Source organism: Anolis carolinensis, unplaced genomic scaffold, assembly GCF_035594765.1.
Source record: "Anolis carolinensis isolate JA03-04 unplaced genomic scaffold, rAnoCar3.1.pri scaffold_37, whole genome shotgun sequence".
NCBI classification, from domain to species: Eukaryota; Metazoa; Chordata; class Lepidosauria; order Squamata; family Dactyloidae; genus Anolis; species Anolis carolinensis.
This window is the reverse complement of record NW_026943846.1, coordinates 220,675-244,849: the sequence shown is the minus strand read 5'-3', so window position 1 is coordinate 244,849 and position 24,175 is coordinate 220,675. Positions and strand designations below refer to the sequence as shown.

The following is a 24,175-nucleotide window of genomic DNA, read 5'->3' as shown; positions in this document are numbered from 1 at the left end:
CGCACTATCCCTCCATCCATCCATCCATCCATCCCTCCTTCCATCCATCCTTCTATCCTTCTATCCCTCTATCTATCCATCCATCCCTATATCCCTCTATCCATCCTTCTATCCCTCTATCCATCCATCCATACATCCATCCTATCCTCTATCCCTCTATCCATCATCCATCCCTCTATCCATCCATCCATCCCTCTATCCATCCATCCATCCCTCTATCCATCCATCCATCCCTCTATCCCCCTATCCCTCTATCCATCCATCCTTCTATCCCTCTATCCATCCATCCCTCTAGCCATCCATCCATCCATCCATCATCTATCCATCCATCCCTCTATCCCTCTACCTATCCATCCATCCATCCCTCCATCCCTCTATCCCTCTATCCATCCATCCATCCCTCTATCCCTCTATCCATCCATCCCTATCCCTCTATCCATCCATCCATCCATCCTATCCCTCTATCCATCCATCCATCCCTCTATCCATCCATCCATCCCTCTATCCCCCTATCCCTCTATCAATCCATCCTCTATCCCTCTAGCCATCCATCCCTCTAGCCATCCATCCATCCATCCATCATCTATCCATTCATCCCTCTATCCCTCTATCTATCCATCCATCCATCCTCTATTCCTCTACCTATCCATCCATCCATCCCTCTATCCATCCATCCATCCCTCTATCCATCCATCCATCCCTCTATCCCTCTATCCATCCATCCATCCCTCTATCCCTCTATCCATCCATCCATCCCTCTATCCCTCTATCCATCCATCCATCCCTCTATCCCTCTATCCCTCTATCTATCCCTCCATCCCTCTATCCCTCTATCTATCCATCAATCCCTCTATCCCTCTATCCATCCATCCATCCCTCTATCCCTCTATCCATCCATCCATCCATCCCTATATCCCTCCATCCATCTATCCATCCATCCCTCTATCCCTCCATCCATCCATCCATCCATCCATCCATCCCTCCTTCCATCCATCCTTCTATCCTTCTATCCCTCTATCCATCCATCCATCATCTATCTATCCATCCCTCTATCCCTCCAACCCTCTAGCCATCCATCCATCCATCATCCATCCATCCCTCTATCTATCCATCATCTATCCATCCATCCCTCTATCCCTCTATCCATCCATCCCTCTATCCCTCTATCTATCCATCCATCCATCCATCCCTCTATTCCTCTACCTATCCATCCATCCATCCATCCATCCCTCTATCCATCCCTCCATCCCTCTATCTATCTATCCATCCATCCATCCCTCTATTCCTCTATCTATCCATCCATCCCTCCATCCCTCCATCCCTCTATCCCTCTATCTATCCATCCATCCATCCCTCTATTCCTCTACCTATCCATCCATCCATCCATCCCTCTATCCATCCCTCTATCCCTCTATCTATCCATCCATCCCTCTATCCATCCATCCATCCCTCCATCCCTCTATCCCTCTCTATTCATCCATCCATCCCTCTATCCATCTATCCCTTTATCCCTCTATCCATCCATCCTTCTATCCATCCACCCATTCATCCATCCACCCATTCATCCATCCATCCATCCCTCTATCCCTTTATCCCTCTATCCTTCTATCCATCCATCCCTCTATCCATCTATCCCTTTATCCCTCTATCCATCCATCCTTCTATCCATCCACCCATTCATCCATCCATCCCTCTATCCCTTTATCCCTCTATCCTTCTATCCATCCATCCATCCCTCTATCCCTCTATCTATCTAAATATCTATCTATCTATTTGTTTAAACTTTGAAACTGAAGCTCAAGCAACAATCTTAATTTTGTCCCCATTGCCTAGCAGTCCAAAATAATGTCATTTTTAATTTTATTCCCCATCCCTCCTGCCACCCACATTGGGAGGCATGTCACAGTAGGACTTAAAACCACATACATTGAACACAGTTCTTTACAAAAGTACGTAATTGTATTACAAACTTGTACTTCTTCCGTTTCGTGCCATTTGACATCCTTTTAAGCTGTGGTTTGGGCATAACCAGCCTTCCAATTAGGGCTCACAAAAGCCATCCATAATCCTATTAGCGTCCAGTAATTGAGAGTGCCTTTCTCTTTGTTTTCCGAACGCCAGAAAACAAGTGAGTCATGCCTCGCAAAAGCCACCTGAAATGCAAAACAATGCTCCGTCCTGCAAAGTGGCCGGAGTTGCATGAAAGCGCTTTCCGTATTCGGAATGAATGAATGACCTCGCATTTGTGCCAATAAATAATAACCAATGTTAACTTTCTCTCCTTACAGTTTGTTGCTTCGTGGTGCACAAGCGCTGCCATGAATTCGTCACTTTCACCTGCCCTGGTGCGGACAAGGGCCCCGCTTCGGACGTAAGTAGCCTGAGGTCAATTCCTGATGTATGGATATTAGGCATGTCCGATCGATGAAAAAAAATGTTTCAATTCTCATTTCTAAAGTAGGGGGCGCTGGTGCTTCGATATAGAAAGTATTTCCGATTTTTTTCACCCAAAAATTTCGGATATTTCCGAAAATTCGTAATGATTCTAAATGTTTCTAAAATGGCAGTCGCCAAAAAAAAAAAGGAACCTGGGGGGGGGGGGGGACATTTACAGGGCTCTCCCACCCTCATTTCTTGAGCTATCCTCATCAACCCTAGCCCCCATCTTTGCGTCCATAGTGGAAGCTTCTGATTGGCCGGGGAGCAGCAGCCATGTTAGGCTGCGCTAAGTTCCCATTCTAGGTAGGTTGCAGAAACAAAAAAAAACTTTAAAAATATTTTTTAAAATATATTTTTTTAAAAATTTGGGGGGGGGGGGAATTAACGAAACATTAAGAGACAATTAGAGAATGGGCCAACAATGTTTGAATTACATTGCCGGTTGCGCTGTGAGACAATGTCTCGGAATGCGTATCAAAAAGCGAGAACAATCCGAAATAATTCCGAAATACGATTCAAAACGATTTTTTGGACATGTTTAATGGATATGAACCCTGCCAGTATTTGCAGTGGGCCATGTTGGGTCTGTGTGCCAGGTTTGGTCCAGATCCGACATCGGCTGGGTTCAGTGCTCTCTGGATAATTGCAAACTACAACTCCCAAATCCAAAATCAGTCTCCTGCAAACCTTACCTGTATGCCCAGTGTGCCATGTTGGGTCTGTGTGCCAAGTTTGGTCCAGATCCGACGTCGGCTGGGTTCAGTGCTCTCTGGATAATTGCAAACTACATCTCCCAGATTCAAAATCAGTCTCCTTCACACCCTACCTGTATGCCCAGTGTGCCATGTTGGGTCTGTGTGCCAAGTTTGGTCCAGATCCGACGTCGGCTGGGTTCAGTGCTCTCTGGATAATTGCAAACTACATCTCCCAGATTCAAAATCAGTCTCCTTCACACCCTACCTGTATGCCCAGTGTGCCATGTTGGGTCTGTGTGCCAAGTTTGGTCCAGATCCAACGTGGGCTGGGTTCAGTGCTCTCTGGATAATTGCAAACTACATCTCCCAGATCCAAAGTCGGTCTCCCTCACACCCTACCTGTATGCCCAGTGTGCCATGTTGGGTCTATGTGCCAAGTTTGGTCCAGATCCAACGTGGGCTGGGTTCAGTGCTCTCTGGATAATTGCAAACTACATCTCCCAGATCCAAAGTCGGTCTCCCTCACACCCTACCTGTATGCCCAGTGTGCCATGTTGGGTCTGTGTGCCAAGTTTGGTCCAGATCCAACGTGGGCTGGGTTCAGTGCTCTCTGGATAATTGCAAACTACATCTCCCAGATCCAAAATCAGTCTCCCTCACACCCTACCTGTATGCCCAGTGTGCCATGTTGGGTCTATGTGCCAAGTTTGGTCCAGATCCAACGTGGGCTGGGTTCAGTGCTCTCTGGATAATTGCAAACTACATCTCCCAGATCCAAAATCAGTCTCCCTCACACCCTACCTGTATGCCCAGTGTGCCATGTTGGGTCTATGTGCCAAGTTTGGTCCAGATCCAACGTGGGCTGGGTTCAGTGCTCTCTGGATAATTGCAAACTACATCTCCCAGATCCAAAATCAGTCTCCCTCACACCCTACCTGTATGCCCAGTGTGCCATGTTGGGTCTATGTGCCAAGTTTGGTCCAGATCCAACGTGGGCTGGGTTCAGTGCTCTCTGGATAATTGCAAACTACATCTCCCAGATCCAAAATCAGTCTCCCTCACACCCTACCTGTATGCCCAGTGTGCCATGTTGGGTCTATGTGCCAAGTTTGGTCCAGATCCAACGTGGGCTGGGTTCAGTGCTCTCTGGATAATTGCAAACTACATCTCCCAGATCCAAAATCAGTCTCCCTCACACCCTACCTGTATGCCCAGTGTGCCATGTTGGGTCTATGTGCCAAGTTTGGTCCAGATCCAACGTGGGCTGGGTTCAGTGCTCTCTGGATAATTGCAAACTACATCTCCCAGATCCAAAATCAGTCTCCCTCACACCCTACCTGTATGCCCAGTGTGCCATGTTGGGTCTATGTGCCAGGTTTGGTCCAGATCCGACGTCGGCTGGGTTCAGTGCTCTCTGGATAATTGCAAACTACATCTCCCAGATCCAAAGTCGGTCTCCCTCAAACCTTACCTGTATGCCCAGTGTGCCATGTTGGGTCTATGTGCCAAGTTTGGTCCAGATCCAACGTGGGCTGGGTTCAGTGCTCTCTGGATAATTGCAAACTACATCTCCCAGATCCAAAATCAGTCTCCCTCACACCCTACCTGTATGCCCAGTGTGCCATGTTGGGTCTATGTGCCAGGTTTGGTCCAGATCCGACGTCGGCTGGGTTCAGTGCTCTCTGGATAATTGCAAACTACATCTCCCAGATTCAAAATCAGTCTCCTTCACACCCTACCTGTATGCCCAGTGTGCCATGTTGGGTCTATGTGCCAGGTTTGGTCCAGATCCGACGTCGGCTGGGTTCAGTGCTCTCTGGATAATTGCAAACTACATCTCCCAGATTCAAAGTCGGTCTCCCTCAAACCCTACCTGTATGCCCAGTGTGCCATGTTGGGTCTATGTGCCAAGTTTGGTCCAGATCCGACGTCGGCTGGGTTCAGTGCTCTCTGGATAATTGCAAACTACATCTCCCAGATTCAAAATCGGTCTCCTTCACACCCTACCTGTATGCCCAGTGTGCCATGTTGGGTCTGTGTGCCAAGTTTGGTCCAGATCCGACGTCGGCTGGGTTCAGTGCTCTCTATATAATTGCAAACTACATCTCCCAGATCCAAAATCAGTCTCCCTCACACCCTACCTGTATGCCCAGTGTGCCATGTTGGGTCTGTGTGCCAAGTTTGGTCCAGATCCGACGTGGGCTGGGTTCAGTGCTCTCTGGATAATTGCAAACTACATCTCCCAGATCCAAAATCAGTCTCCCTCAAACCCTACCTGTATGCCCAGTGTGCCATGTTGGGTCTATGTGCCAAGTTTGGTCCAGATCCAACGTGGGCTGGGTTCAGTGCTCTCTGGATAATTGCAAACTACATCTCCCAAATCCAAAATCAGTCTCCCTCACACCCTACCTGTATGCCCAGTGTGCCATGTTGGGTCTATGTGCCAAGTTTGGTCCAGATCCAACGTGGGCTGGGTTCAGTGCTCTCTGGATAATTGCAAACTACATCTCCCAGATCCAAAATCAGTCTCCCTCACACCCTACCTGTATGCCCAGTGTGCCATGTTGGGTCTGTGTGCCAAGTTTGGTCCAGATCCGACGTCGGCTGGGTTCAGTGCTCTCTGGATAATTGCAAACTACATCTCCCAGATTCAAAATCAGTCTCCTTCACACCCTACCTGTATGCCCAGTGTGCCATGTTGGGTCTATGTGCCAAGTTTGGTCCAGATCCAACGTGGGCTGGGTTCAGTGCTCTCTGGATAATTGCAAACTACATCTCCCAGATCCAAAGTCGGTCTCCCTCACACCCTACCTGTATGCCCAGTGTGCCATGTTGGGTCTGTGTGCCAAGTTTGGTCCAGATCCGACGTCGGCTGGGTTCAGTGCTCTCTGGATAATTGCAAACTACATCTCCCAGATTCAAAATCAGTCTCCTTCACACCCTACCTGTATGCCCAGTGTGCCATGTTGGGTCTGTGTGCCAAGTTTGGTCCAGATGCGATGTGGGCTGGGTTCAGTGCTCTCTGGATAATTGCAAACTACATCTCCCAGATTCAAAGTCGGTCTCCCTCAAACCCTACCTGTATGCCCAGTGTGCCATGTTGGGTCTATGTGCCAAGTTTGGTCCAGATCCGATGTCGGCTGGGTTCAGTGCTCTCTGGATAATTGCAAACTACATCTCCCAGATCCAAAGTCGGTCTCCCTCAAACCTTACCTGTATGCCCAGTGTGCCATGTTGGGTCTATGTGCCAAGTTTGGTCCAGATCCAACGTGGGCTGGGTTCAGTGCTCTCTGGATAATTGCAAACTACATCTCTCAGATCCAAAGTCGGTCTCCCTCACACCCTACCTGTATGCCCAGTGTGCCATGTTGGGTCTATGTGCCAAGTTTGGTCCAGATCCAACGTGGGCTGGGTTCAGTGCTCTCTGGATAATTGCAAACTACATCTCCCAGATCCAAAATCAGTCTCCTTCACACCCTACCTGTATGCCCAGTGTGCCATGTTGGGTCTATGTGCCAAGTTTGGTCCAGATCCAACGTGGGCTGGGTTCAGTGCTCTCTGGATGATTGCAAACTACATCTCCCAGATCCAAAATCAGTCTCCCTCACACCCTACCTGTATGCCCAGTGTGCCATGTTGGGTCTATGTGCCAAGTTTGGTCCAGATCCAACGTGGGCTGGGTTCAGTGCTCTCTGGATAATTGCAAACTACATCTCCCAGATCCAAAATCAGTCTCCCTCACACCCTACCTGTATGCCCAGTGTGCCATGTTGGGTCTGTGTGCCAAGTTTGGTCCAGATCCGACGTGGGCTGGGTTCAGTGCTCTCTGGATAATTGCAAACTACATCTCCCAGATCCAAAATCAGTCTCCCTCACACCCTACCTGTATGCCCAGTGTGCCATGTTGGGTCTGTGTGCCAAGTTTGGTCCAGATCCGACGTGGGCTGGGTTCAGTGCTCTCTGGATAATTGCAAACTACATCTCCCAGATTCAAAATCAGTCTCCTTCACACCCTACCTGTATGCCCAGTGTGCCATGTTGGGTCTGTGTGCCAAGTTTGGTCCAGATGCGATGTGGGCTGGGTTCAGTGCTCTCTGGATAATTGCAAACTACATCTCCCAGATCCAAAATCAGTCTCCCTCACACCCTACCTGTATGCCCAGTGTGCCATGTTGGGTCTGTATGCCAAGTTTGGTCCAGATCCGACGTGGGCTGGGTTCAGTGCTCTCTGGATAATTGCAAACTACATCTCCCAGATTCAAAATCAGTCTCCTTCACACCCTACCTGTATGCCCAGTGTGCCATGTTGGGTCTGTGTGCCAAGTTTGGTCCAGATCCGACGTGGGCTGGGTTCAGTGCTCTCTGGATAATTGCAAACTACATCTCCCAGATTCAAAATCAGTCTCCCTCACACCCTACCTGTATGCCCAGTGTGCCATGTTGGGTCTGTGTGCCAAGTTTGGTCCAGATCCGACGTGGGCTGGGTTCAGTGCTCTCTGGATAATTGCAAACTACAACTCCCAAATCCAAAATCAGTCTCCTGCAAACCTTACCTGTATGCCCAGTGTGCCATGTTGGGTCTGTGTGCCAAGTTTGGTCCAGATCCGACGTCGGCTGGGTTCAGTGCTCTCTGGATAATTGCAAACTACATCTCCCAGATTCAAAATCAGTCTCCTTCACACCCTACCTGTATGCCCAGTGTGCCATGTTGGGTCTGTGTGCCAAGTTTGGTCCAGATCCAACGTCGGCTGGGTTCAGTGCTCTCTGGATAATTGCAAACTACATCTCCCATATCCAAAGTCGGTCTCCCTCAAACCTTACCTGTATGCCCAGTGTGCCATGTTGGGTCTATGTGCCAAGTTTGGTCCAGATCCAACGTGGGCTGGGTTCAGTGCTCTCTGGATAATTGCAAACTACATCTCCCAGATCCAAAGTCGGTCTCCCTCACACCCTACCTGTATGCCCAGTGTGCCATGTTGGGTCTGTGTGCCAAGTTTGGTCCAGATCCAACGTGGGCTGGGTTCAGTGCTCTCTGGATAATTGCAAACTACATCTCCCAGATCCAAAATCAGTCTCCCTCACACCCTACCTGTATGCCCAGTGTGCCATGTTGGGTCTATGTGCCAAGTTTGGTCCAGATCCAACGTGGGCTGGGTTCAGTGCTCTCTGGATAATTGCAAACTACATCTCCCAGATCCAAAATCAGTCTCCTTCACACCCTACCTGTATGCCCAGTGTGCCATGTTGGGTCTATGTGCCAAGTTTGGTCCAGATCCAACGTGGGCTGGGTTCAGTGCTCTCTGGATAATTGCAAACTACATCTCCCAGATCCAAAATCAGTCTCCCTCACACCCTACCTGTATGCCCAGTGTGCCATGTTGGGTCTATGTGCCAAGTTTGGTCCAGATCCAACGTGGGCTGGGTTCAGTGCTCTCTGGATAATTGCAAACTACATCTCCCAGATCCAAAATCAGTCTCCCTCACACCCTACCTGTATGCCCAGTGTGCCATGTTGGGTCTATGTGCCAAGTTTGGTCCAGATCCAACGTGGGCTGGGTTCAGTGCTCTCTGGATAATTGCAAACTACATCTCCCAGATCCAAAATCAGTCTCCTTCACACCCTACCTGTATGCCCAGTGTGCCATGTTGGGTCTATGTGCCAAGTTTGGTCCAGATCCAACGTGGGCTGGGTTCAGTGCTCTCTGGATAATTGCAAACTACATCTCCCAGATCCAAAATCAGTCTCCCTCACACCCTACCTGTATGCCCAGTGTGCCATGTTGGGTCTATGTGCCAAGTTTGGTCCAGATCCAACGTGGGCTGGGTTCAGTGCTCTCTGGATAATTGCAAACTACATCTCCCAGATCCAAAATCAGTCTCCCTCACACCCTACCTGTATGCCCAGTGTGCCATGTTGGGTCTATGTGCCAAGTTTGGTCCAGATCCAACGTGGGCTGGGTTCAGTGCTCTCTGGATAATTGCAAACTACATCTCCCAGATCCAAAATCAGTCTCCCTCACACCCTACCTGTATGCCCAGTGTGCCATGTTGGGTCTATGTGCCAAGTTTGGTCCAGATCCAACGTGGGCTGGGTTCAGTGCTCTCTGGATAATTGCAAACTACATCTCCCAAATCCAAAATCAGTCTCCCTCACACCCTACCTGTATGCCCAGTGTGCCATGTTGGGTCTATGTGCCAAGTTTGGTCCAGATCCAACGTGGGCTGGGTTCAGTGCTCTCTGGATAATTGCAAACTACATCTCCCAGATCCAAAATCAGTCTCCCTCACACCCTACCTGTATGCCCAGTGTGCCATGTTGGGTCTGTGTGCCAAGTTTGGTCCAGATCCGACGTCGGCTGGGTTCAGTGCTCTCTGGATAATTGCAAACTACATCTCCCAGATTCAAAATCAGTCTCCTTCACACCCTACCTGTATGCCCAGTGTGCCATGTTGGGTCTGTGTGCCAAGTTTGGTCCAGATCCGACGTCGGCTGGGTTCAGTGCTCTCTGGATAATTGCAAACTACATCTCCCAGATCCAAAGTCGGTCTCCCTCAAACCTTACCTGTATGCCCAGTGTGCCATGTTGGGTCTATGTGCCAAGTTTGGTCCAGATCCAACGTGGGCTGGGTTCAGTGCTCTCTGGATAATTGCAAACTACATTTCCCAGATCCAAAGTCGGTCTCCCTCACACCCTACCTGTATGCCCAGTGTGCCATGTTGGGTCTATGTGCCAAGTTTGGTCCAGATCCAACGTGGGCTGGGTTCAGTGCTCTCTGGATAATTGCAAACTACATCTCCCAGATCCAAAATCAGTCTCCTTCACACCCTACCTGTATGCCCAGTGTGCCATGTTGGGTCTGTGTGCCAAGTTTGGTCCAGATCCGACGTCGGCTGGGTTCAGTGCTCTCTGGATAATTGCAAACTACATCTCCCAGATCCAAAATCAGTCTCCCTCACACCCTACCTGTATGCCCAGTGTGCCATGTTGGGTCTGTATGCCAAGTTTGGTCCAGATCCGACGTGGGCTGGGTTCAGTGCTCTCTGGATAATTGCAAACTACATCTCCCAGATCCAAAGTCGGTCTCCCTCACACCCTACCTGTATGCCCAGTGTGCCATGTTGGGTCTATGTGCCAAGTTTGGTCCAGATCCAACGTGGGCTGGGTTCAGTGCTCTCTGGATAATTGCAAACTACATCTCCCAGATCCAAAATCAGTCTCCCTCACACCCTACCTGTATGCCCAGTGTGCCATGTTGGGTCTGTATGCCAAGTTTGGTCCAGATCCGACGTGGGCTGGGTTCAGTGCTCTCTGGATAATTGCAAACTACATCTCCCAGATCCAAAATCAGTCTCCCTCACACCCTACCTGTATGCCCAGTGTGCCATGTTGGGTCTGTATGCCAAGTTTGGTCCAGATCCGACGTGGGCTGGGTTCAGTGCTCTCTGGATAATTGCAAACTACATCTCCCAGATCCAAAATCAGTCTCCCTCACACCCTACCTGTATGCCCAGTGTGCCATGTTGGGTCTATGTGCCAAGTTTGGTCCAGATCCAACGTGGGCTGGGTTCAGTGCTCTCTGGATAATTGCAAACTACATCTCCCAGATCCAAAATCAGTCTCCCTCACACCCTACCTGTATGCCCAGTGTGCCATGTTGGGTCTATGTGCCAAGTTTGGTCCAGATCCAACGTGGGCTGGGTTCAGTGCTCTCTGGATAATTGCAAACTACATCTCCCAGATCCAAAATCAGTCTCCCTCACACCCTACCTGTATGCCCAGTGTGCCATGTTGGGTCTGTGTGCCAAGTTTGGTCCAGATCCGACGTGGGCTGGGTTCAGTGCTCTCTGGATAATTGCAAACTACATCTCCCAGATCCAAAATCAGTCTCCCTCACACCCTACCTGTATGCCCAGTGTGCCATGTTGGGTCTGTGTGCCAAGTTTGGTCCAGATCCGACGTGGGCTGGGTTCAGTGCTCTCTGGATAATTGCAAACTACATCTCCCAGATCCAAAATCAGTCTCCCTCACACCCTACCTGTATGCCCAGTGTGCCATGTTGGGTCTGTATGCCAAGTTTGGTCCAGATCCGACGTGGGCTGGGTTCAGTGCTCTCTGGATAATTGCAAACTACATCTCCCAGATTCAAAATCAGTCTCCTTCACACCCTACCTGTATGCCCAGTGTGCCATGTTGGGTCTGTGTGCCAAGTTTGGTCCAGATCCGACGTGGGCTGGGTTCAGTGCTCTCTGGATAATTGCAAACTACATCTCCCAGATTCAAAATCAGTCTCCCTCACACCCTACCTGTATGCCCAGTGTGCCATGTTGGGTCTGTGTGCCAAGTTTGGTCCAGATCCGACGTGGGCTGGGTTCAGTGCTCTCTGGATAATTGCAAACTACATCTCCCAGATTCAAAATCAGTCTCCCTCACACCCTACCTGTATGCCCAGTGTGCCATGTTGGGTCTGTGTGCCAAGTTTGGTCCAGATCCGACGTGGGCTGGGTTCAGTGCTCTCTGGATAATTGCAAACTACATCTCCCAGATTCAAAATCAGTCTCCCTCACACCCTACCTGTATGCCCAGTGTGCCATGTTGGGTCTGTGTGCCAAGTTTGGTCCAGATCCGACGTGGGCTGGGTTCAGTGCTCTCTGGATAATTGCAAACTACATCTCCCAGATCCAAAATCAGTCTCCCTCACACCCTACCTGTATGCCCAGTGTGCCATGTTGGGTCTGTATGCCAAGTTTGGTCCAGATCCGACGTGGGCTGGGTTCAGTGCTCTCTGGATAATTGCAAACTACATCTCCCAGATCCAAAATCAGTCTCCTTCACACCCTACCTGTATGCCCAGTGTGCCATGTTGGGTCTGTGTGCCAAGTTTGGTCCAGATCCGACGTCGGCTGGGTTCAGTGCTCTCTGGATAATTGCAAACTACATCTCCCAGATCCAAAATCAGTCTCCCTCACACCCTACCTGTATGCCCAGTGTGCCATGTTGGGTCTATGTGCCAAGTTTGGTCCAGATCCAACGTGGGCTGGGTTCAGTGCTCTCTGGATAATTGCAAACTACATCTCCCAGATCCAAAATCAGTCTCCCTCACACCCTACCTGTATGCCCAGTGTGCCATGTTGGGTCTGTGTGCCAAGTTTGGTCCAGATCCGACGTGGGCTGGGTTCAGTGCTCTCTGGATAATTGCAAACTACATCTCCCAGATTCAAAATCAGTCTCCTTCACACCCTACCTGTATGCCCAGTGTGCCATGTTGGGTCTATGTGCCAAGTTTGGTCCAGATCCAACGTGGGCTGGGTTCAGTGCTCTCTGGATAATTGCAAACTACATCTCCCAGATCCAAAATCAGTCTCCCTCACACCCTACCTGTATGCCCAGTGTGCCATGTTGGGTCTATGTGCCAAGTTTGGTCCAGATCCAACGTGGGCTGGGTTCAGTGCTCTCTGGATAATTGCAAACTACATCTCCCAGATCCAAAATCAGTCTCCCTCACACCCTACCTGTATGCCCAGTGTGCCATGTTGGGTCTGTGTGCCAAGTTTGGTCCAGATCCGACGTGGGCTGGGTTCAGTGCTCTCTGGATAATTGCAAACTACATCTCCCAGATCCAAAATCAGTCTCCCTCACACCCTACCTGTATGCCCAGTGTGCCATGTTGGGTCTGTGTGCCAAGTTTGGTCCAGATCCGACGTGGGCTGGGTTCAGTGCTCTCTGGATAATTGCAAACTACATCTCCCAGATCCAAAATCAGTCTCCCTCACACCCTACCTGTATGCCCAGTGTGCCATGTTGGGTCTGTATGCCAAGTTTGGTCCAGATCCGACGTGGGCTGGGTTCAGTGCTCTCTGGATAATTGCAAACTACATCTCCCAGATCCAAAATCAGTCTCCTTCACACCCTACCTGTATGCCCAGTGTGCCATGTTGGGTCTGTGTGCCAAGTTTGGTCCAGATCCGACGTCGGCTGGGTTCAGTGCTCTCTGGATAATTGCAAACTACATCTCCCAGATCCAAAATCAGTCTCCCTCACACCCTACCTGTATGCCCAGTGTGCCATGTTGGGTCTATGTGCCAAGTTTGGTCCAGATCCAACGTGGGCTGGGTTCAGTGCTCTCTGGATAATTGCAAACTACATCTCCCAGATCCAAAATCAGTCTCCCTCACACCCTACCTGTATGCCCAGTGTGCCATGTTGGGTCTGTGTGCCAAGTTTGGTCCAGATCCGACGTGGGCTGGGTTCAGTGCTCTCTGGATAATTGCAAACTACATCTCCCAGATTCAAAATCAGTCTCCTTCACACCCTACCTGTATGCCCAGTGTGCCATGTTGGGTCTGTGTGCCAAGTTTGGTCCAGATCCGACGTCGGCTGGGTTCAGTGCTCTCTGGATAATTGCAAACTACATCTCCCAGATCCAAAATCAGTCTCCCTCACACCCTACCTGTATGCCCAGTGTGCCATGTTGGGTCTGTGTGCCAAGTTTGGTCCAGATCCGACGTGGGCTGGGTTCAGTGCTCTCTGGATAATTGCAAACTACATCTCCCAGATTCAAAATCAGTCTCCTTCACACCCTACCTGTATGCCCAGTGTGCCATGTTGGGTCTGTGTGCCAAGTTTGGTCCAGATCCGACGTGGGCTGGGTTCAGTGCTCTCTGGATAATTGCAAACTACATCTCCCAGATTCAAAATCAGTCTCCCTCACACCCTACCTGTATGCCCAGTGTGCCATGTTGGGTCTATGTGCCAAGTTTGGTCCAGATCCGACGTGGGCTGGGTTCAGTGCTCTCTGGATAATTGCAAACTACATCTCCCAGATTCAAAATCGGTCTCCTTCACACCCTACCTGTATGCCCAGTGTGCCATGTTGGGTCTGTGTGCCAAGTTTGGTCCAGATCCGACGTCGGCTGGGTTCAGTGCTCTCTGGATAATTGCAAACTACATCTCCCAGATTCAAAATCAGTCTCCCTCACACCCTACCTGTATGCCCAGTGTGCCATGTTGGGTCTATGTGCCAAGTTTGGTCCAGATCCAACGTGGGCTGGGTTCAGTGCTCTCTGGATAATTGCAAACTACATCTCCCAGATTCAAAATCAGTCTCCTTCACACCCTACCTGTATGCCCAGTGTGCCATGTTGGGTCTGTGTGCCAAGTTTGGTCCAGATCCGACGTCGGCTGGGTTCAGTGCTCTCTGGATAATTGCAAACTACATCTCCCAGATCCAAAATCAGTCTCCTTCACACCCTACCTGTATGCCCAGTGTGCCATGTTGGGTCTGTGTGCCAAGTTTGGTCCAGATCCGACGTCGGCTGGGTTCAGTGCTCTCTGGATAATTGCAAACTACATCTCCCAGATCCAAAATCAGTCTCCTTCACACCCTACCTGTATGCCCAGTGTGCCATGTTGGGTCTGTGTGCCAAGTTTGGTCCAGATCCGACGTCGGCTGGGTTCAGTGCTCTCTGGATAATTGCAAACTACATCTCCCAGATCCAAAATCAGTCTCCCTCACACCCTACCTGTATGCCCAGTGTGCCATGTTGGGTCTGTGTGCCAAGTTTGGTCCAGATCCAACGTGGGCTGGGTTCAGTGCTCTCTGGATAATTGCAAACTACATCTCCCAGATCCAAAATCAGTCTCCCTCACACCCTACCTGTATGCCCAGTGTGCCATGTTGGGTCTGTGTGCCAAGTTTGGTCCTGATCCGACGTGGGCTGGGTTCAGTGCTCTCTGGATAATTGCAAACTACATCTCCCAGATCCAAAATCAGTCTCCCTCACACCCTACCTGTATGCCCAGTGTGCCATGTTGGGTCTGTGTGCCAAGTTTGGTCCTGATCCGACGTCGGCTGGGTTCAGTGCTCTCTGGATAATTGCAAACTACATCTCCCAGATCCAAAATCAGTCTCCCTCACACCCTACCTGTATGCCCAGTGTGCCATGTTGGGTCTGTGTGCCAAGTTTGGTCCTGATCCGACGTCGGCTGGGTTCAGTGCTCTCTGGATAATTGCAAACTACATCTCCCAGATTCAAAGTCGGTCTCCCTCAAACCCTACCTGTATGCTCAGTGTGCCATGTTGGGTCTATGTGCCAAGTTTGGTCCAGATCCTATGTTGGCTGGGTTCAGTGATCGCTAGATAATGGTGAACTATAACTCCCAAAATCAAGGTCTGTTCCCACAAAGCCTTGTAGTATGTTCAATTGGTCATGAGGGTTCTGTAAGTTACTTCCAGGTCCATCGTTGGTGGGGTTCAGAACATTCATTTATTTGCAAGTAAACTATACATCCCAGTCCCTACAACTCCTATAAATCATGGTGAATTCTCCCCAGACCTCTCTAGTATGTTCAGTTGCGGATCAATTCCTCTGTTTGCTGTGTGTCATAGAGAAGAATAGGAAAGGGTTATGGGAGAGGCAGTGGGCGGGGTTATGCACATTTTCACAGCAGTGGAGAGAGAAGGGAACACTGGGAGGTGTCTGTGGTGGAGGAAAAAAAGAAAATCTAGGATGAAATTGTCCACTAATGAAAACCTTCACTTGGGTGGTGGGCAGGATGGTGTTTGTGGAGGACATTGGCAGGCTTGGCGCTCGCTATAACCTGCAATGTCATTGGAGGAAAGGCTATTGGTGTTTCCTGAGCTGTGGATGCTATAGTTCTTTGTGGAGGCAGGAGCTTGACTGTGTAAATGCACACCCCTGCCACATACATATTTTCACTTTTATTATTTTTATAGATATATTATACATGTAGATAGATAGAATGTTAGATAGATAGATGATATCATATTCCCATCTATATATATGTATATAGCTGTGCTCGGCCATGCGTTGCTGTGGCGAAGTATGAGGCCCCTTCTACACTTCTTATTATGCTCCTCGACCTTTTGCACTGGTCACTCTTCCCGATTCCTGATTGATTGATATTATTCAGGACTCCTCCCTACCGTACCAAATGTGACCTTAAATGATTCTAATGCACTTTATCTATTTATATATTTGTTACCCATAATATGCACCGTACACCTCATTGTTTTTAACCTGATGTTTTAATTCTGTGTTTTAACTTATTGTGTATATTTTTAATTGGTTTTGTTTTTGTCCTGATGTTTTATATTTTATCATTGTTTGTATTTTGATTTTGCTGTAAGCCGCCCCGAGTCCCCTTCGGGGGAGATGGAGGCGGGATACAAATAAACTTCTTCTTCTTCTTCTTCTTCTTCTTCTTCTTCTTCTTCTTCTTCTTATTATTATTATTATTATTATTATTATTATTATTACACAGCTGTATAAAATGCACACTGAAGTGGATTATATGGCAGTGTGGAGTCCAGATAATCCAGTTCAAAGCAGATAATATAAGATTATACATGGGTTATATAGCTGTGTGGAAGGGCCTTGAGTCTACACTGCCATATAATCCAGTTAAAATCAGATAATCTGTATTTTATAGGCAGTGTGGAAGAGGCCTAAGTGAGGCCTAACTCTGCCTGTCCCCTGGGCTGAGTGGGTTGCTAGGAGACCAAGTGGGCGAAGCTTAGCCTTCTAACTGGCAGCAATTGGATAAAAACAATTATTCCTTCTCCCTCTAATTAGGACTTTATTTTTCTTTTCTTTTTCTTGTATGAACGTAGAGGCATGGATGAGGGGTTGTGCTGCCAAGTTTAGTGTTTCTGGGATGTGTAGTTTTGTTGTTTTGTCCTAGACCGAAATGTCATTACCCTTTTATATATATAGATAAATGTAATGTACATTTGTGTAACACCCCTAGGCTGCGTGAACACTGGAAACCAACACAGAGGCCAATAAACAATCTAATATCTTTATTGATGCAATAAAAGAATAAAACAAAAGTATGCAGAGTATATAGTCAAGCAATTGTCCTTTCAGGAAAGATCAAAAATAGTCCAAATAAATGAAGTTATATGTTCAGTATTAGAGTCCAAAGTCTACAATCCAATAACCGAAACACACTCAAACTCTTTGGAAGTTTGAGTGGGGAAAGAGCAAGGATTCACAGGGAGATTCTTGAAGTAAAGTCCAGACAAGGATTCGAGGCTAGGCAAGGTAATTCGTGGTGGATCTGAAACGCAGTCCAAATTTGATCAGGAGTGGAAATGCAACTCCCGGTCTACTCGTGAGTAAGTGCACCGGAGGGCCGCTTAGAAGCTCTGAAACAAGAGTCAATGTTCTTCTTTGAATAGTCACGTTGACACCGCGATAGGGAAAACTCAGTGCAGAACTTTTATGGAAGTTCAAGCGCTTCCCCCAACAGGTGTTTAACCCCCCAAATCTTCCCAGAGAACTAAGCTGTTTCAACATGCCTGTATTTATTATTATTATTACATGTATTATTTTACTCTATTATTATAAAAAGGATACATGAGCACATTTACATTGAAGAAGATGAGAATAATGATTTAATCGGAGTTGGACAGTCTTATCTTAAATTTGAGCTTTATGTAAATATTCAAAAACATTTAACCTACCAATGCCTCAATTAATGTAATTTTTGGTATCTATTTTTATTTCTGAAATTTCCCACCCTCGGCTTATACTTGAGTTAATGATTTCTCAGTATTTTTTGTGGTAAAATTAGATGCCTCTGCTTATATTCAGGTTGGCTTATATTCGAGTATATACCATAGTTACACTTACTTTTTGTTTACAGCATTTTTACCCCGCCTTTCTCACCCGAGGGGACTTTTCACCCAAAGTTTGGGAAAAATTCATGCAGTTTGACACCACTATGGAGTTTTACCAAGTCTTTCACCTTCTGTGTCAAAGTATAAACTCCAGGATGACATAGCAATGAGCCAAGGTAGTTAAAGCACTGTCAAACTACAGTAGAGTCTCACTTATCCAACCTAAACGGGCCAGCAGAATGTTGGAAAAGCGAATATGTTGGATAATAAGGAGGAATTAAGGAAAAGCCTATTAAACATCAAATTAGGTTATGATTTTACAAATTAAGCACCAAAACATCATGTTATGCAACACATTTGACAGAAAAAGTAGTTCAATGCGCAGTAATGCTATGTAGGAATTACTGTATTTACGAATTTAGCACCAAAATATCACAATGTATTGAAAACATTGACTACAAAAACATTGACTACTAAAAGGCAGACTGCGTTGGATAATCCAGAACGTTGGATAAGCGAATATTGGATGAGTGAGACTCTACTGTACATCCATTCTGCAGTGTAGAGGCTCCAACGGGAGCCAAAATTGCAAAGCATCGCCATTCACCTTTATCGCGGCTTGCACCTTTCCTGGCATTGACAGCTGGCACCGATGAATTTTTTATGGAGAAAAAAGTCAAGGGCAGGGACAGCTGGTTGCTTTCAGGAAAGCGAGGAAACATACAATGTGGTTTTGGAGGTGGATTTTCATTTTCCCTGGAACTCGGAGACGGAACGCTGCATTGCAGCAAGGTGGGCCAGGTATTAACGGAGCTCCAGCCCTCCAGGCACAAACACCTTTGCATGATCTTCCCCTCCTTTTGGTGCAGAATGAATTACCGTATATACTCGAGTATAAGCCGACCTGAATATAAGCCAAGGTACCTAATTTTACCATTAAAAAACTGGGAAAACATTGACTCAAGTATAAGCCGAGAGTGGTAAATTTCAGACATAAAAATAGATACCGATAAAATTACATTAATTGAGGCATCAGTAATTCAAGAGAAAACTGTCCAACTCTGATCAAATCATTCTCATCTTCTTCAATGTAAATGTGCTTATGTATCCTTTTAATAATAATAGAGTAAAATAATAAATGTAGTAATACAGTAGAGTCTCGCTTATCCAACATAAACGGGCCAGCAAAACGTTGGATAAGCGAATATGTTGGATAATAAGGAGAGATTAAGGAAAAACCTATTAAACATTAAATTAGGTTATGATTTTTCAAATTAAGCACCAAAATATCCAAATTACCAAATTTATTGAATGCATAGACCAGGGGTCCCCAAACTAATGCCCGGGGGCCGGATGCGGCCCTCCGAGGTCATTTACCTGGCCCCCGCCCTCAGTTTTATAATATAATATATTGTATATACATATAATATTGATAATAATATTATAATGTAATACAATATAACACTAATAATAATAATACCATACAATAGTATTAATTATATATTACTAATAATATTACAGTATAGTGGTATAGTTCAATATTTTATATATATAAAAGAGTGATGGAATCCTGGCACTGAGCAAAACAACAAAACTAAACACCCCTCAACCTCAAAATTTCACAACACAATCCATCATCCACGCCTTGAGGTTGAAACCACAAAATATCACGTCACAAACCTCTGCAGGGCCTAAAAAACTCCAAAAACCGGAGGTATTCAGTGCAATTCCAATGGGCCACAGCAACGCGTGGCAGGGCACAGCTAGTAGTAATATATAATGCGAATAGTGTGCTATGCTAACAATATAACATATTATATGTACATATAATTTGTAAGCCACTCTGAGTCCCCTTTGGGGTGAGAAGGGTGGAATACAAATGTGGTAAATAAATATAGTAAATAAATAAAGTAAATAAATAAATAAATTTTAGACTTAGGCTCACCCAAAGTCTGAAATGACTTGAAGGCACACAACAACAACAACAATCCTAATTAACTTGACTATCTCATTGGCCATAAGCAGGCCCACACTTCCCATTGAAATCCTGATAAATGTATGTTGGTTAAAATTGTTTTTATTTTTAAATATTGTATTGCTCTTTTATTTTTATTTCATTGTTCTTGTTCTTGTTCTTGTTTTTGCACTACAAATAAGACATGTGTAGTGTGTATCGGAATTTGTTTGAATTTTTTTTCAAATGATAATTTGGCCCCTCACCAGTTTGAAGGATTGTAGACTGGCCCTCTGCATAAAAAGTTTGGGGACCCCTGGCATAGACCATAGGTTTTTTGCATGCAAGACAAACAAACAAATACACAAAATACACAAAGCCTATTAAACATCAAATTAGGTTATGATTTTTCAAATTAAGCACCAAAACATCATGTTATACAACAAATTTGACAGAAAAAGTAGTTCAGTACGCAGTAATGCTATGTAGTAATGACTGTATTTACGAATTTAGCACCAAAATATCACGATGTATTGAATTGTATTGTATTGTAATTCAGTAGAGTCTCACTTATCCAACACTCGCTTATCCAACGTTTTGGATTATCCAACGCATTTTTGTAGTCAATGTTTTCAATACATCATGATATTTTGGTGCTAAATTCGTAAATACAGTCATTACTACATAGCATTACTGCGTATTGAACTACTTTTTCTGTCAAATTTGTTGTCTAACATGATGTTTTGGTGCTTAATTTGTAAAATCATAACCTAATTTGACGTTTAATAGGTTTTTCCTTAATCTGTCTTTATTATCCAACATATTCGCTTATCTAATGTTCTGCCGGCCCATTTTCGTTGGATAAGCGAGACTTTACTGTAGTAACAATAATAATAGAATAATGGAAAGGAGTTATTATTGAACATCAATGGGGGGGGGGGGGGGGCTGATGTTGGATTCCACCTGCGGAGGTTGCATGTTGGCCTCGGCCCCGTTTTACCTTTGTGGATTATTGGATTATTTATTCATTTATTATTAAAACGGGGAACGGCATCCCCTGAGCAGCTTATGGTGCAGAAGCATCAAAACGAATGCAAAATAAGAGAAACAGCAGAACAAAACGGCGGGTATTTAATAGGAAATGCAAGTGAAGGCAACCCTAAACTTTGAGCAACAATGAGTTTTAAGATATTATTATTATTATTATTATTATTATTATTATTATTATTATTATTATTTTCAAACATTTATATCCTCCCCTTCTCACCTGAAGGGACTGAGGATGGCGTATTATTATTATTATTATTATTATTATTATTATTATTATTATTTCTACTACTACTATTATTATTGATATTTTTTATGAATATGTAAATTGGAAAAAATAAACATATATGTTAGTCTATAGATACAGGTAACCAGAATATAGGTTATTTCATAGATCCAGGTAACCAAAATATAGGTTATTTCATAGATCCAAGTAACCAAGATATAATTTATTCAATTGATCCAGGTAATCAGAATATATGAGTTATTTCATAGATCCAGGTAACCAAAATATAGGTTATTTCATAGAACCAGGTAACCAAAATATAGGTTATTTCATAGATCCAGATAACGAAAATATAATGTCTTCCATACATCCAGATAACCAAACTATAGGTTATTCAATAGATCCAGGTAACCAAAATATAGGTTATTTCATAGATCCAGATAACCAAAATATAATGTCTTCCATAGATCCAGATAACCAAACTATAGGTTATTCAAGATCCAGGTAACCAGAATATAGGTTATTCCATAGATCCAGGTAACCAAAATATAAATTATTCCATAGATCCAGGTAACCAGAATATAGGTTATTCCATAGATCCAGGTAACCAGAATATAGGTTAATTCATAGATCCAGGTAACCAAAATATAGGTTAATTCATAGATCCAGGTAACCAGAATATAGGTTATTCCATAGATCCAGGTAACCAGAATATAGGTTATTCCATAGATCCAGGTAACCAGAATATAGGTTATTCCATAGATCCAGGTAACCAGAATATAGGTTATTCCATAGATCCAGGTAACCAGAATATAGGTTATTCCATAGATCCAGGTAACCAAAATATAAATTATTCCATAGAACCAGGTAACCAGAATATAGGTTATTCCATAGATCCAGGTAACCAGAATATAGGTTAATTCATAGATCCAGGTAACCAAAATATAGGTTAATTCATAGATCCAGGTAACCAGAATATAGGTTATTCTATAGATCCAGGTAACCAGAATATAGGTTATTCCATAGATCCAGGTAACCAGAATATAGGTTATTCCATAGATCCAGGTAACCAGAATATAGGTCATTCCATAGATCCAGGTAACCAGAATATAGGTTATTCCATAGATCCGGGTAACCAGAATATATGAGTTATTCCATTCCATGTACTCTTCCTTTCTTCCAGGAGTCATCTACACTGTGAAGTTGATGCACTTTAACCCCTCCCAATGCTCAGTGCTACAGTATCATGGGAGTTGTAGTTTCCCAAGGGCTTTAGTCTTGCCAATGCCTCCCCAAACGACAACGTTCCCTTTGGTCTCTTCCTAAATGCTTCTTCTATATGAATCTGTAAATGTAATCGTTTCAGCGCATTAAGAAAAAAAGGGAACCCGAGCCTTTTCCAATTATCTCTTTTTAAAAAAAGAAAAATAACCCCAATTCCGCCACTTTCGGAGTCCCTTTGATCCGCCGCCCGCTCCTGTCATCTCCCATGAAAGGCCCCGAAAAGTGGGGACGATGGGGCCTCCATCTGAGTGAGGTCTGCGGATGTTTCCGGGAAAAAAACGGAGCATAATTAGTGTTCTCGGAAGACAAATTAATGCCACGAAAAGGGCAGCAGAACGAAGTTACGGACTTTACTCCTTGCAAAGAAAGTCTCTTTCAGTTCTTTCAGTTTGTTCAAGTCTGCCCTACAAAGAGATGAACAATCAGACACAGAGCATGAGAGAATCCGAGGACAAGAAGGGGCACCCAAAGATCATCCAGTCCAACCCCCTTCTGCCAGGCAGAAAGACACAATCCAAGCCCTCCCGAAAGATGGCCATCCGGCATCTGTTCCAAAACTTCCAGAGAAGGAAGGAGGCTCTACCAGACTCCCCTTGTAATCATACGAGGGTTGAATGAAAAATAATGCCTCCACCTTCATTACTTGGGCTTGCATGGGAGTATTTTAATAAATCAAAGGCAGAAATAATCCTTAGAATGACCTCTTTAACTACCACTATTCACTTTTCCACATAATCACCAGACATTTGGAGACATGTCTGCCAACGATGAACAAGTTTTTCTGAAGCCGTCACGGAAGAAGTCGACACTCTGTTTCTGCAACCGGCGTCTCGCAGGACCCATTCTACTTTTTACAATCTCTCCGTTTTAATCCATGTTTTTATTAGTTCTTGTTTTTATTGGCTAATGTTTAAATCTTTTAATTGTGCATGTTTTTGTTTATTGCTGTGTTTTATACTGCTACTGTTTTTATTCGGGTTTGGCCCCATGTAAGCTGCCCTAAGTCCCCTGAGATAGAGGCGGGGTATAAAAATAAAGTTATTATTATTATTATTATTATTATTATTATTATTATTATTATTATTATTATTGTGCACAGATCTTCCGATAGCCAAGCAAAACAATAATGTGACCCACACATTCTGGTGAAATGTATTTATTTATTCATTTCAATCATTTATACCCCGCCCTTATTTATTTTATTTATTTATTTACAGCATTTATATTCCGCCCTTCTCACCCCGAAGGGAACTCAGGGCGGATCACATTACACATATAGACAAACATTCAATGCCTTTTAACATAGAACAAAGACAAACAAACATAGGCTCCGAGCGGGTCTCGAACTCATGACCTCCTGGTCAAAGTGATTCATTGCAGTGATTCATTGCAGCTGCTCTCCAGCCTGCGCCACAGCCCGAGCCCTTTTCACCTGAGGGGACTCAGGGCGGCTTACAAGTGGCAATTAATGCCGTTACACCATAATACAATGAACTAAAACGTTAAAACAGTTTAAACATTCATAAAATACAGTATACAAAGTTTAAAACAGTGCAAAGTGCTTATGCCATTCACCCACTGGACCTTATACAAAAGCCTTAATTCAGACCGCGTCGAAGCCAACACATACTATTCTTCAAACGCCTGCATACATAGCCAGGTCTTCAGTTTATTTTCTGAACCCCAGGAGGGATGGAGCCTGCCGGATGTCACTGGGGAGAGAGTTCCACAGCTGAGGAGCCACCACCGAGAAGGCTTGAAATGCTTGAAATGTCTCTCTGAGTGATACGACGATCATCCTGAATCAATCTGTCCACCTTTTGCTTATGAAACTCGGTGGTTGCTGTCACAGGACATCCAACTCTTTGTTTGTCACGCAAGTCAGAT

General features: G+C 45.4%; 1 protein-coding gene across 4 annotated transcripts in view; it reads left to right on the top strand.

Annotated features, from left to right (window-relative positions):
- Positions 1-2,288: 2,288 nt before the first annotated feature.
- prkcb (protein kinase C beta) overlaps positions 2,289-24,175 on the top strand; it is a gene marked incomplete at its 5' end in the record, with an annotated part of 126,555 nt that continues 104,668 nt past the window's right edge. For all 4 annotated transcript variants that reach the window (XR_010001544.1, XR_010001545.1, XR_010001543.1 and 1 more), the window contains 1 exon segment: positions 2,289-2,371. Coding sequence is in view for 1 of the 4 variants with exons in the window: in XM_062966871.1 (XP_062822941.1) it covers positions 2,289-2,371 (83 nt within the window).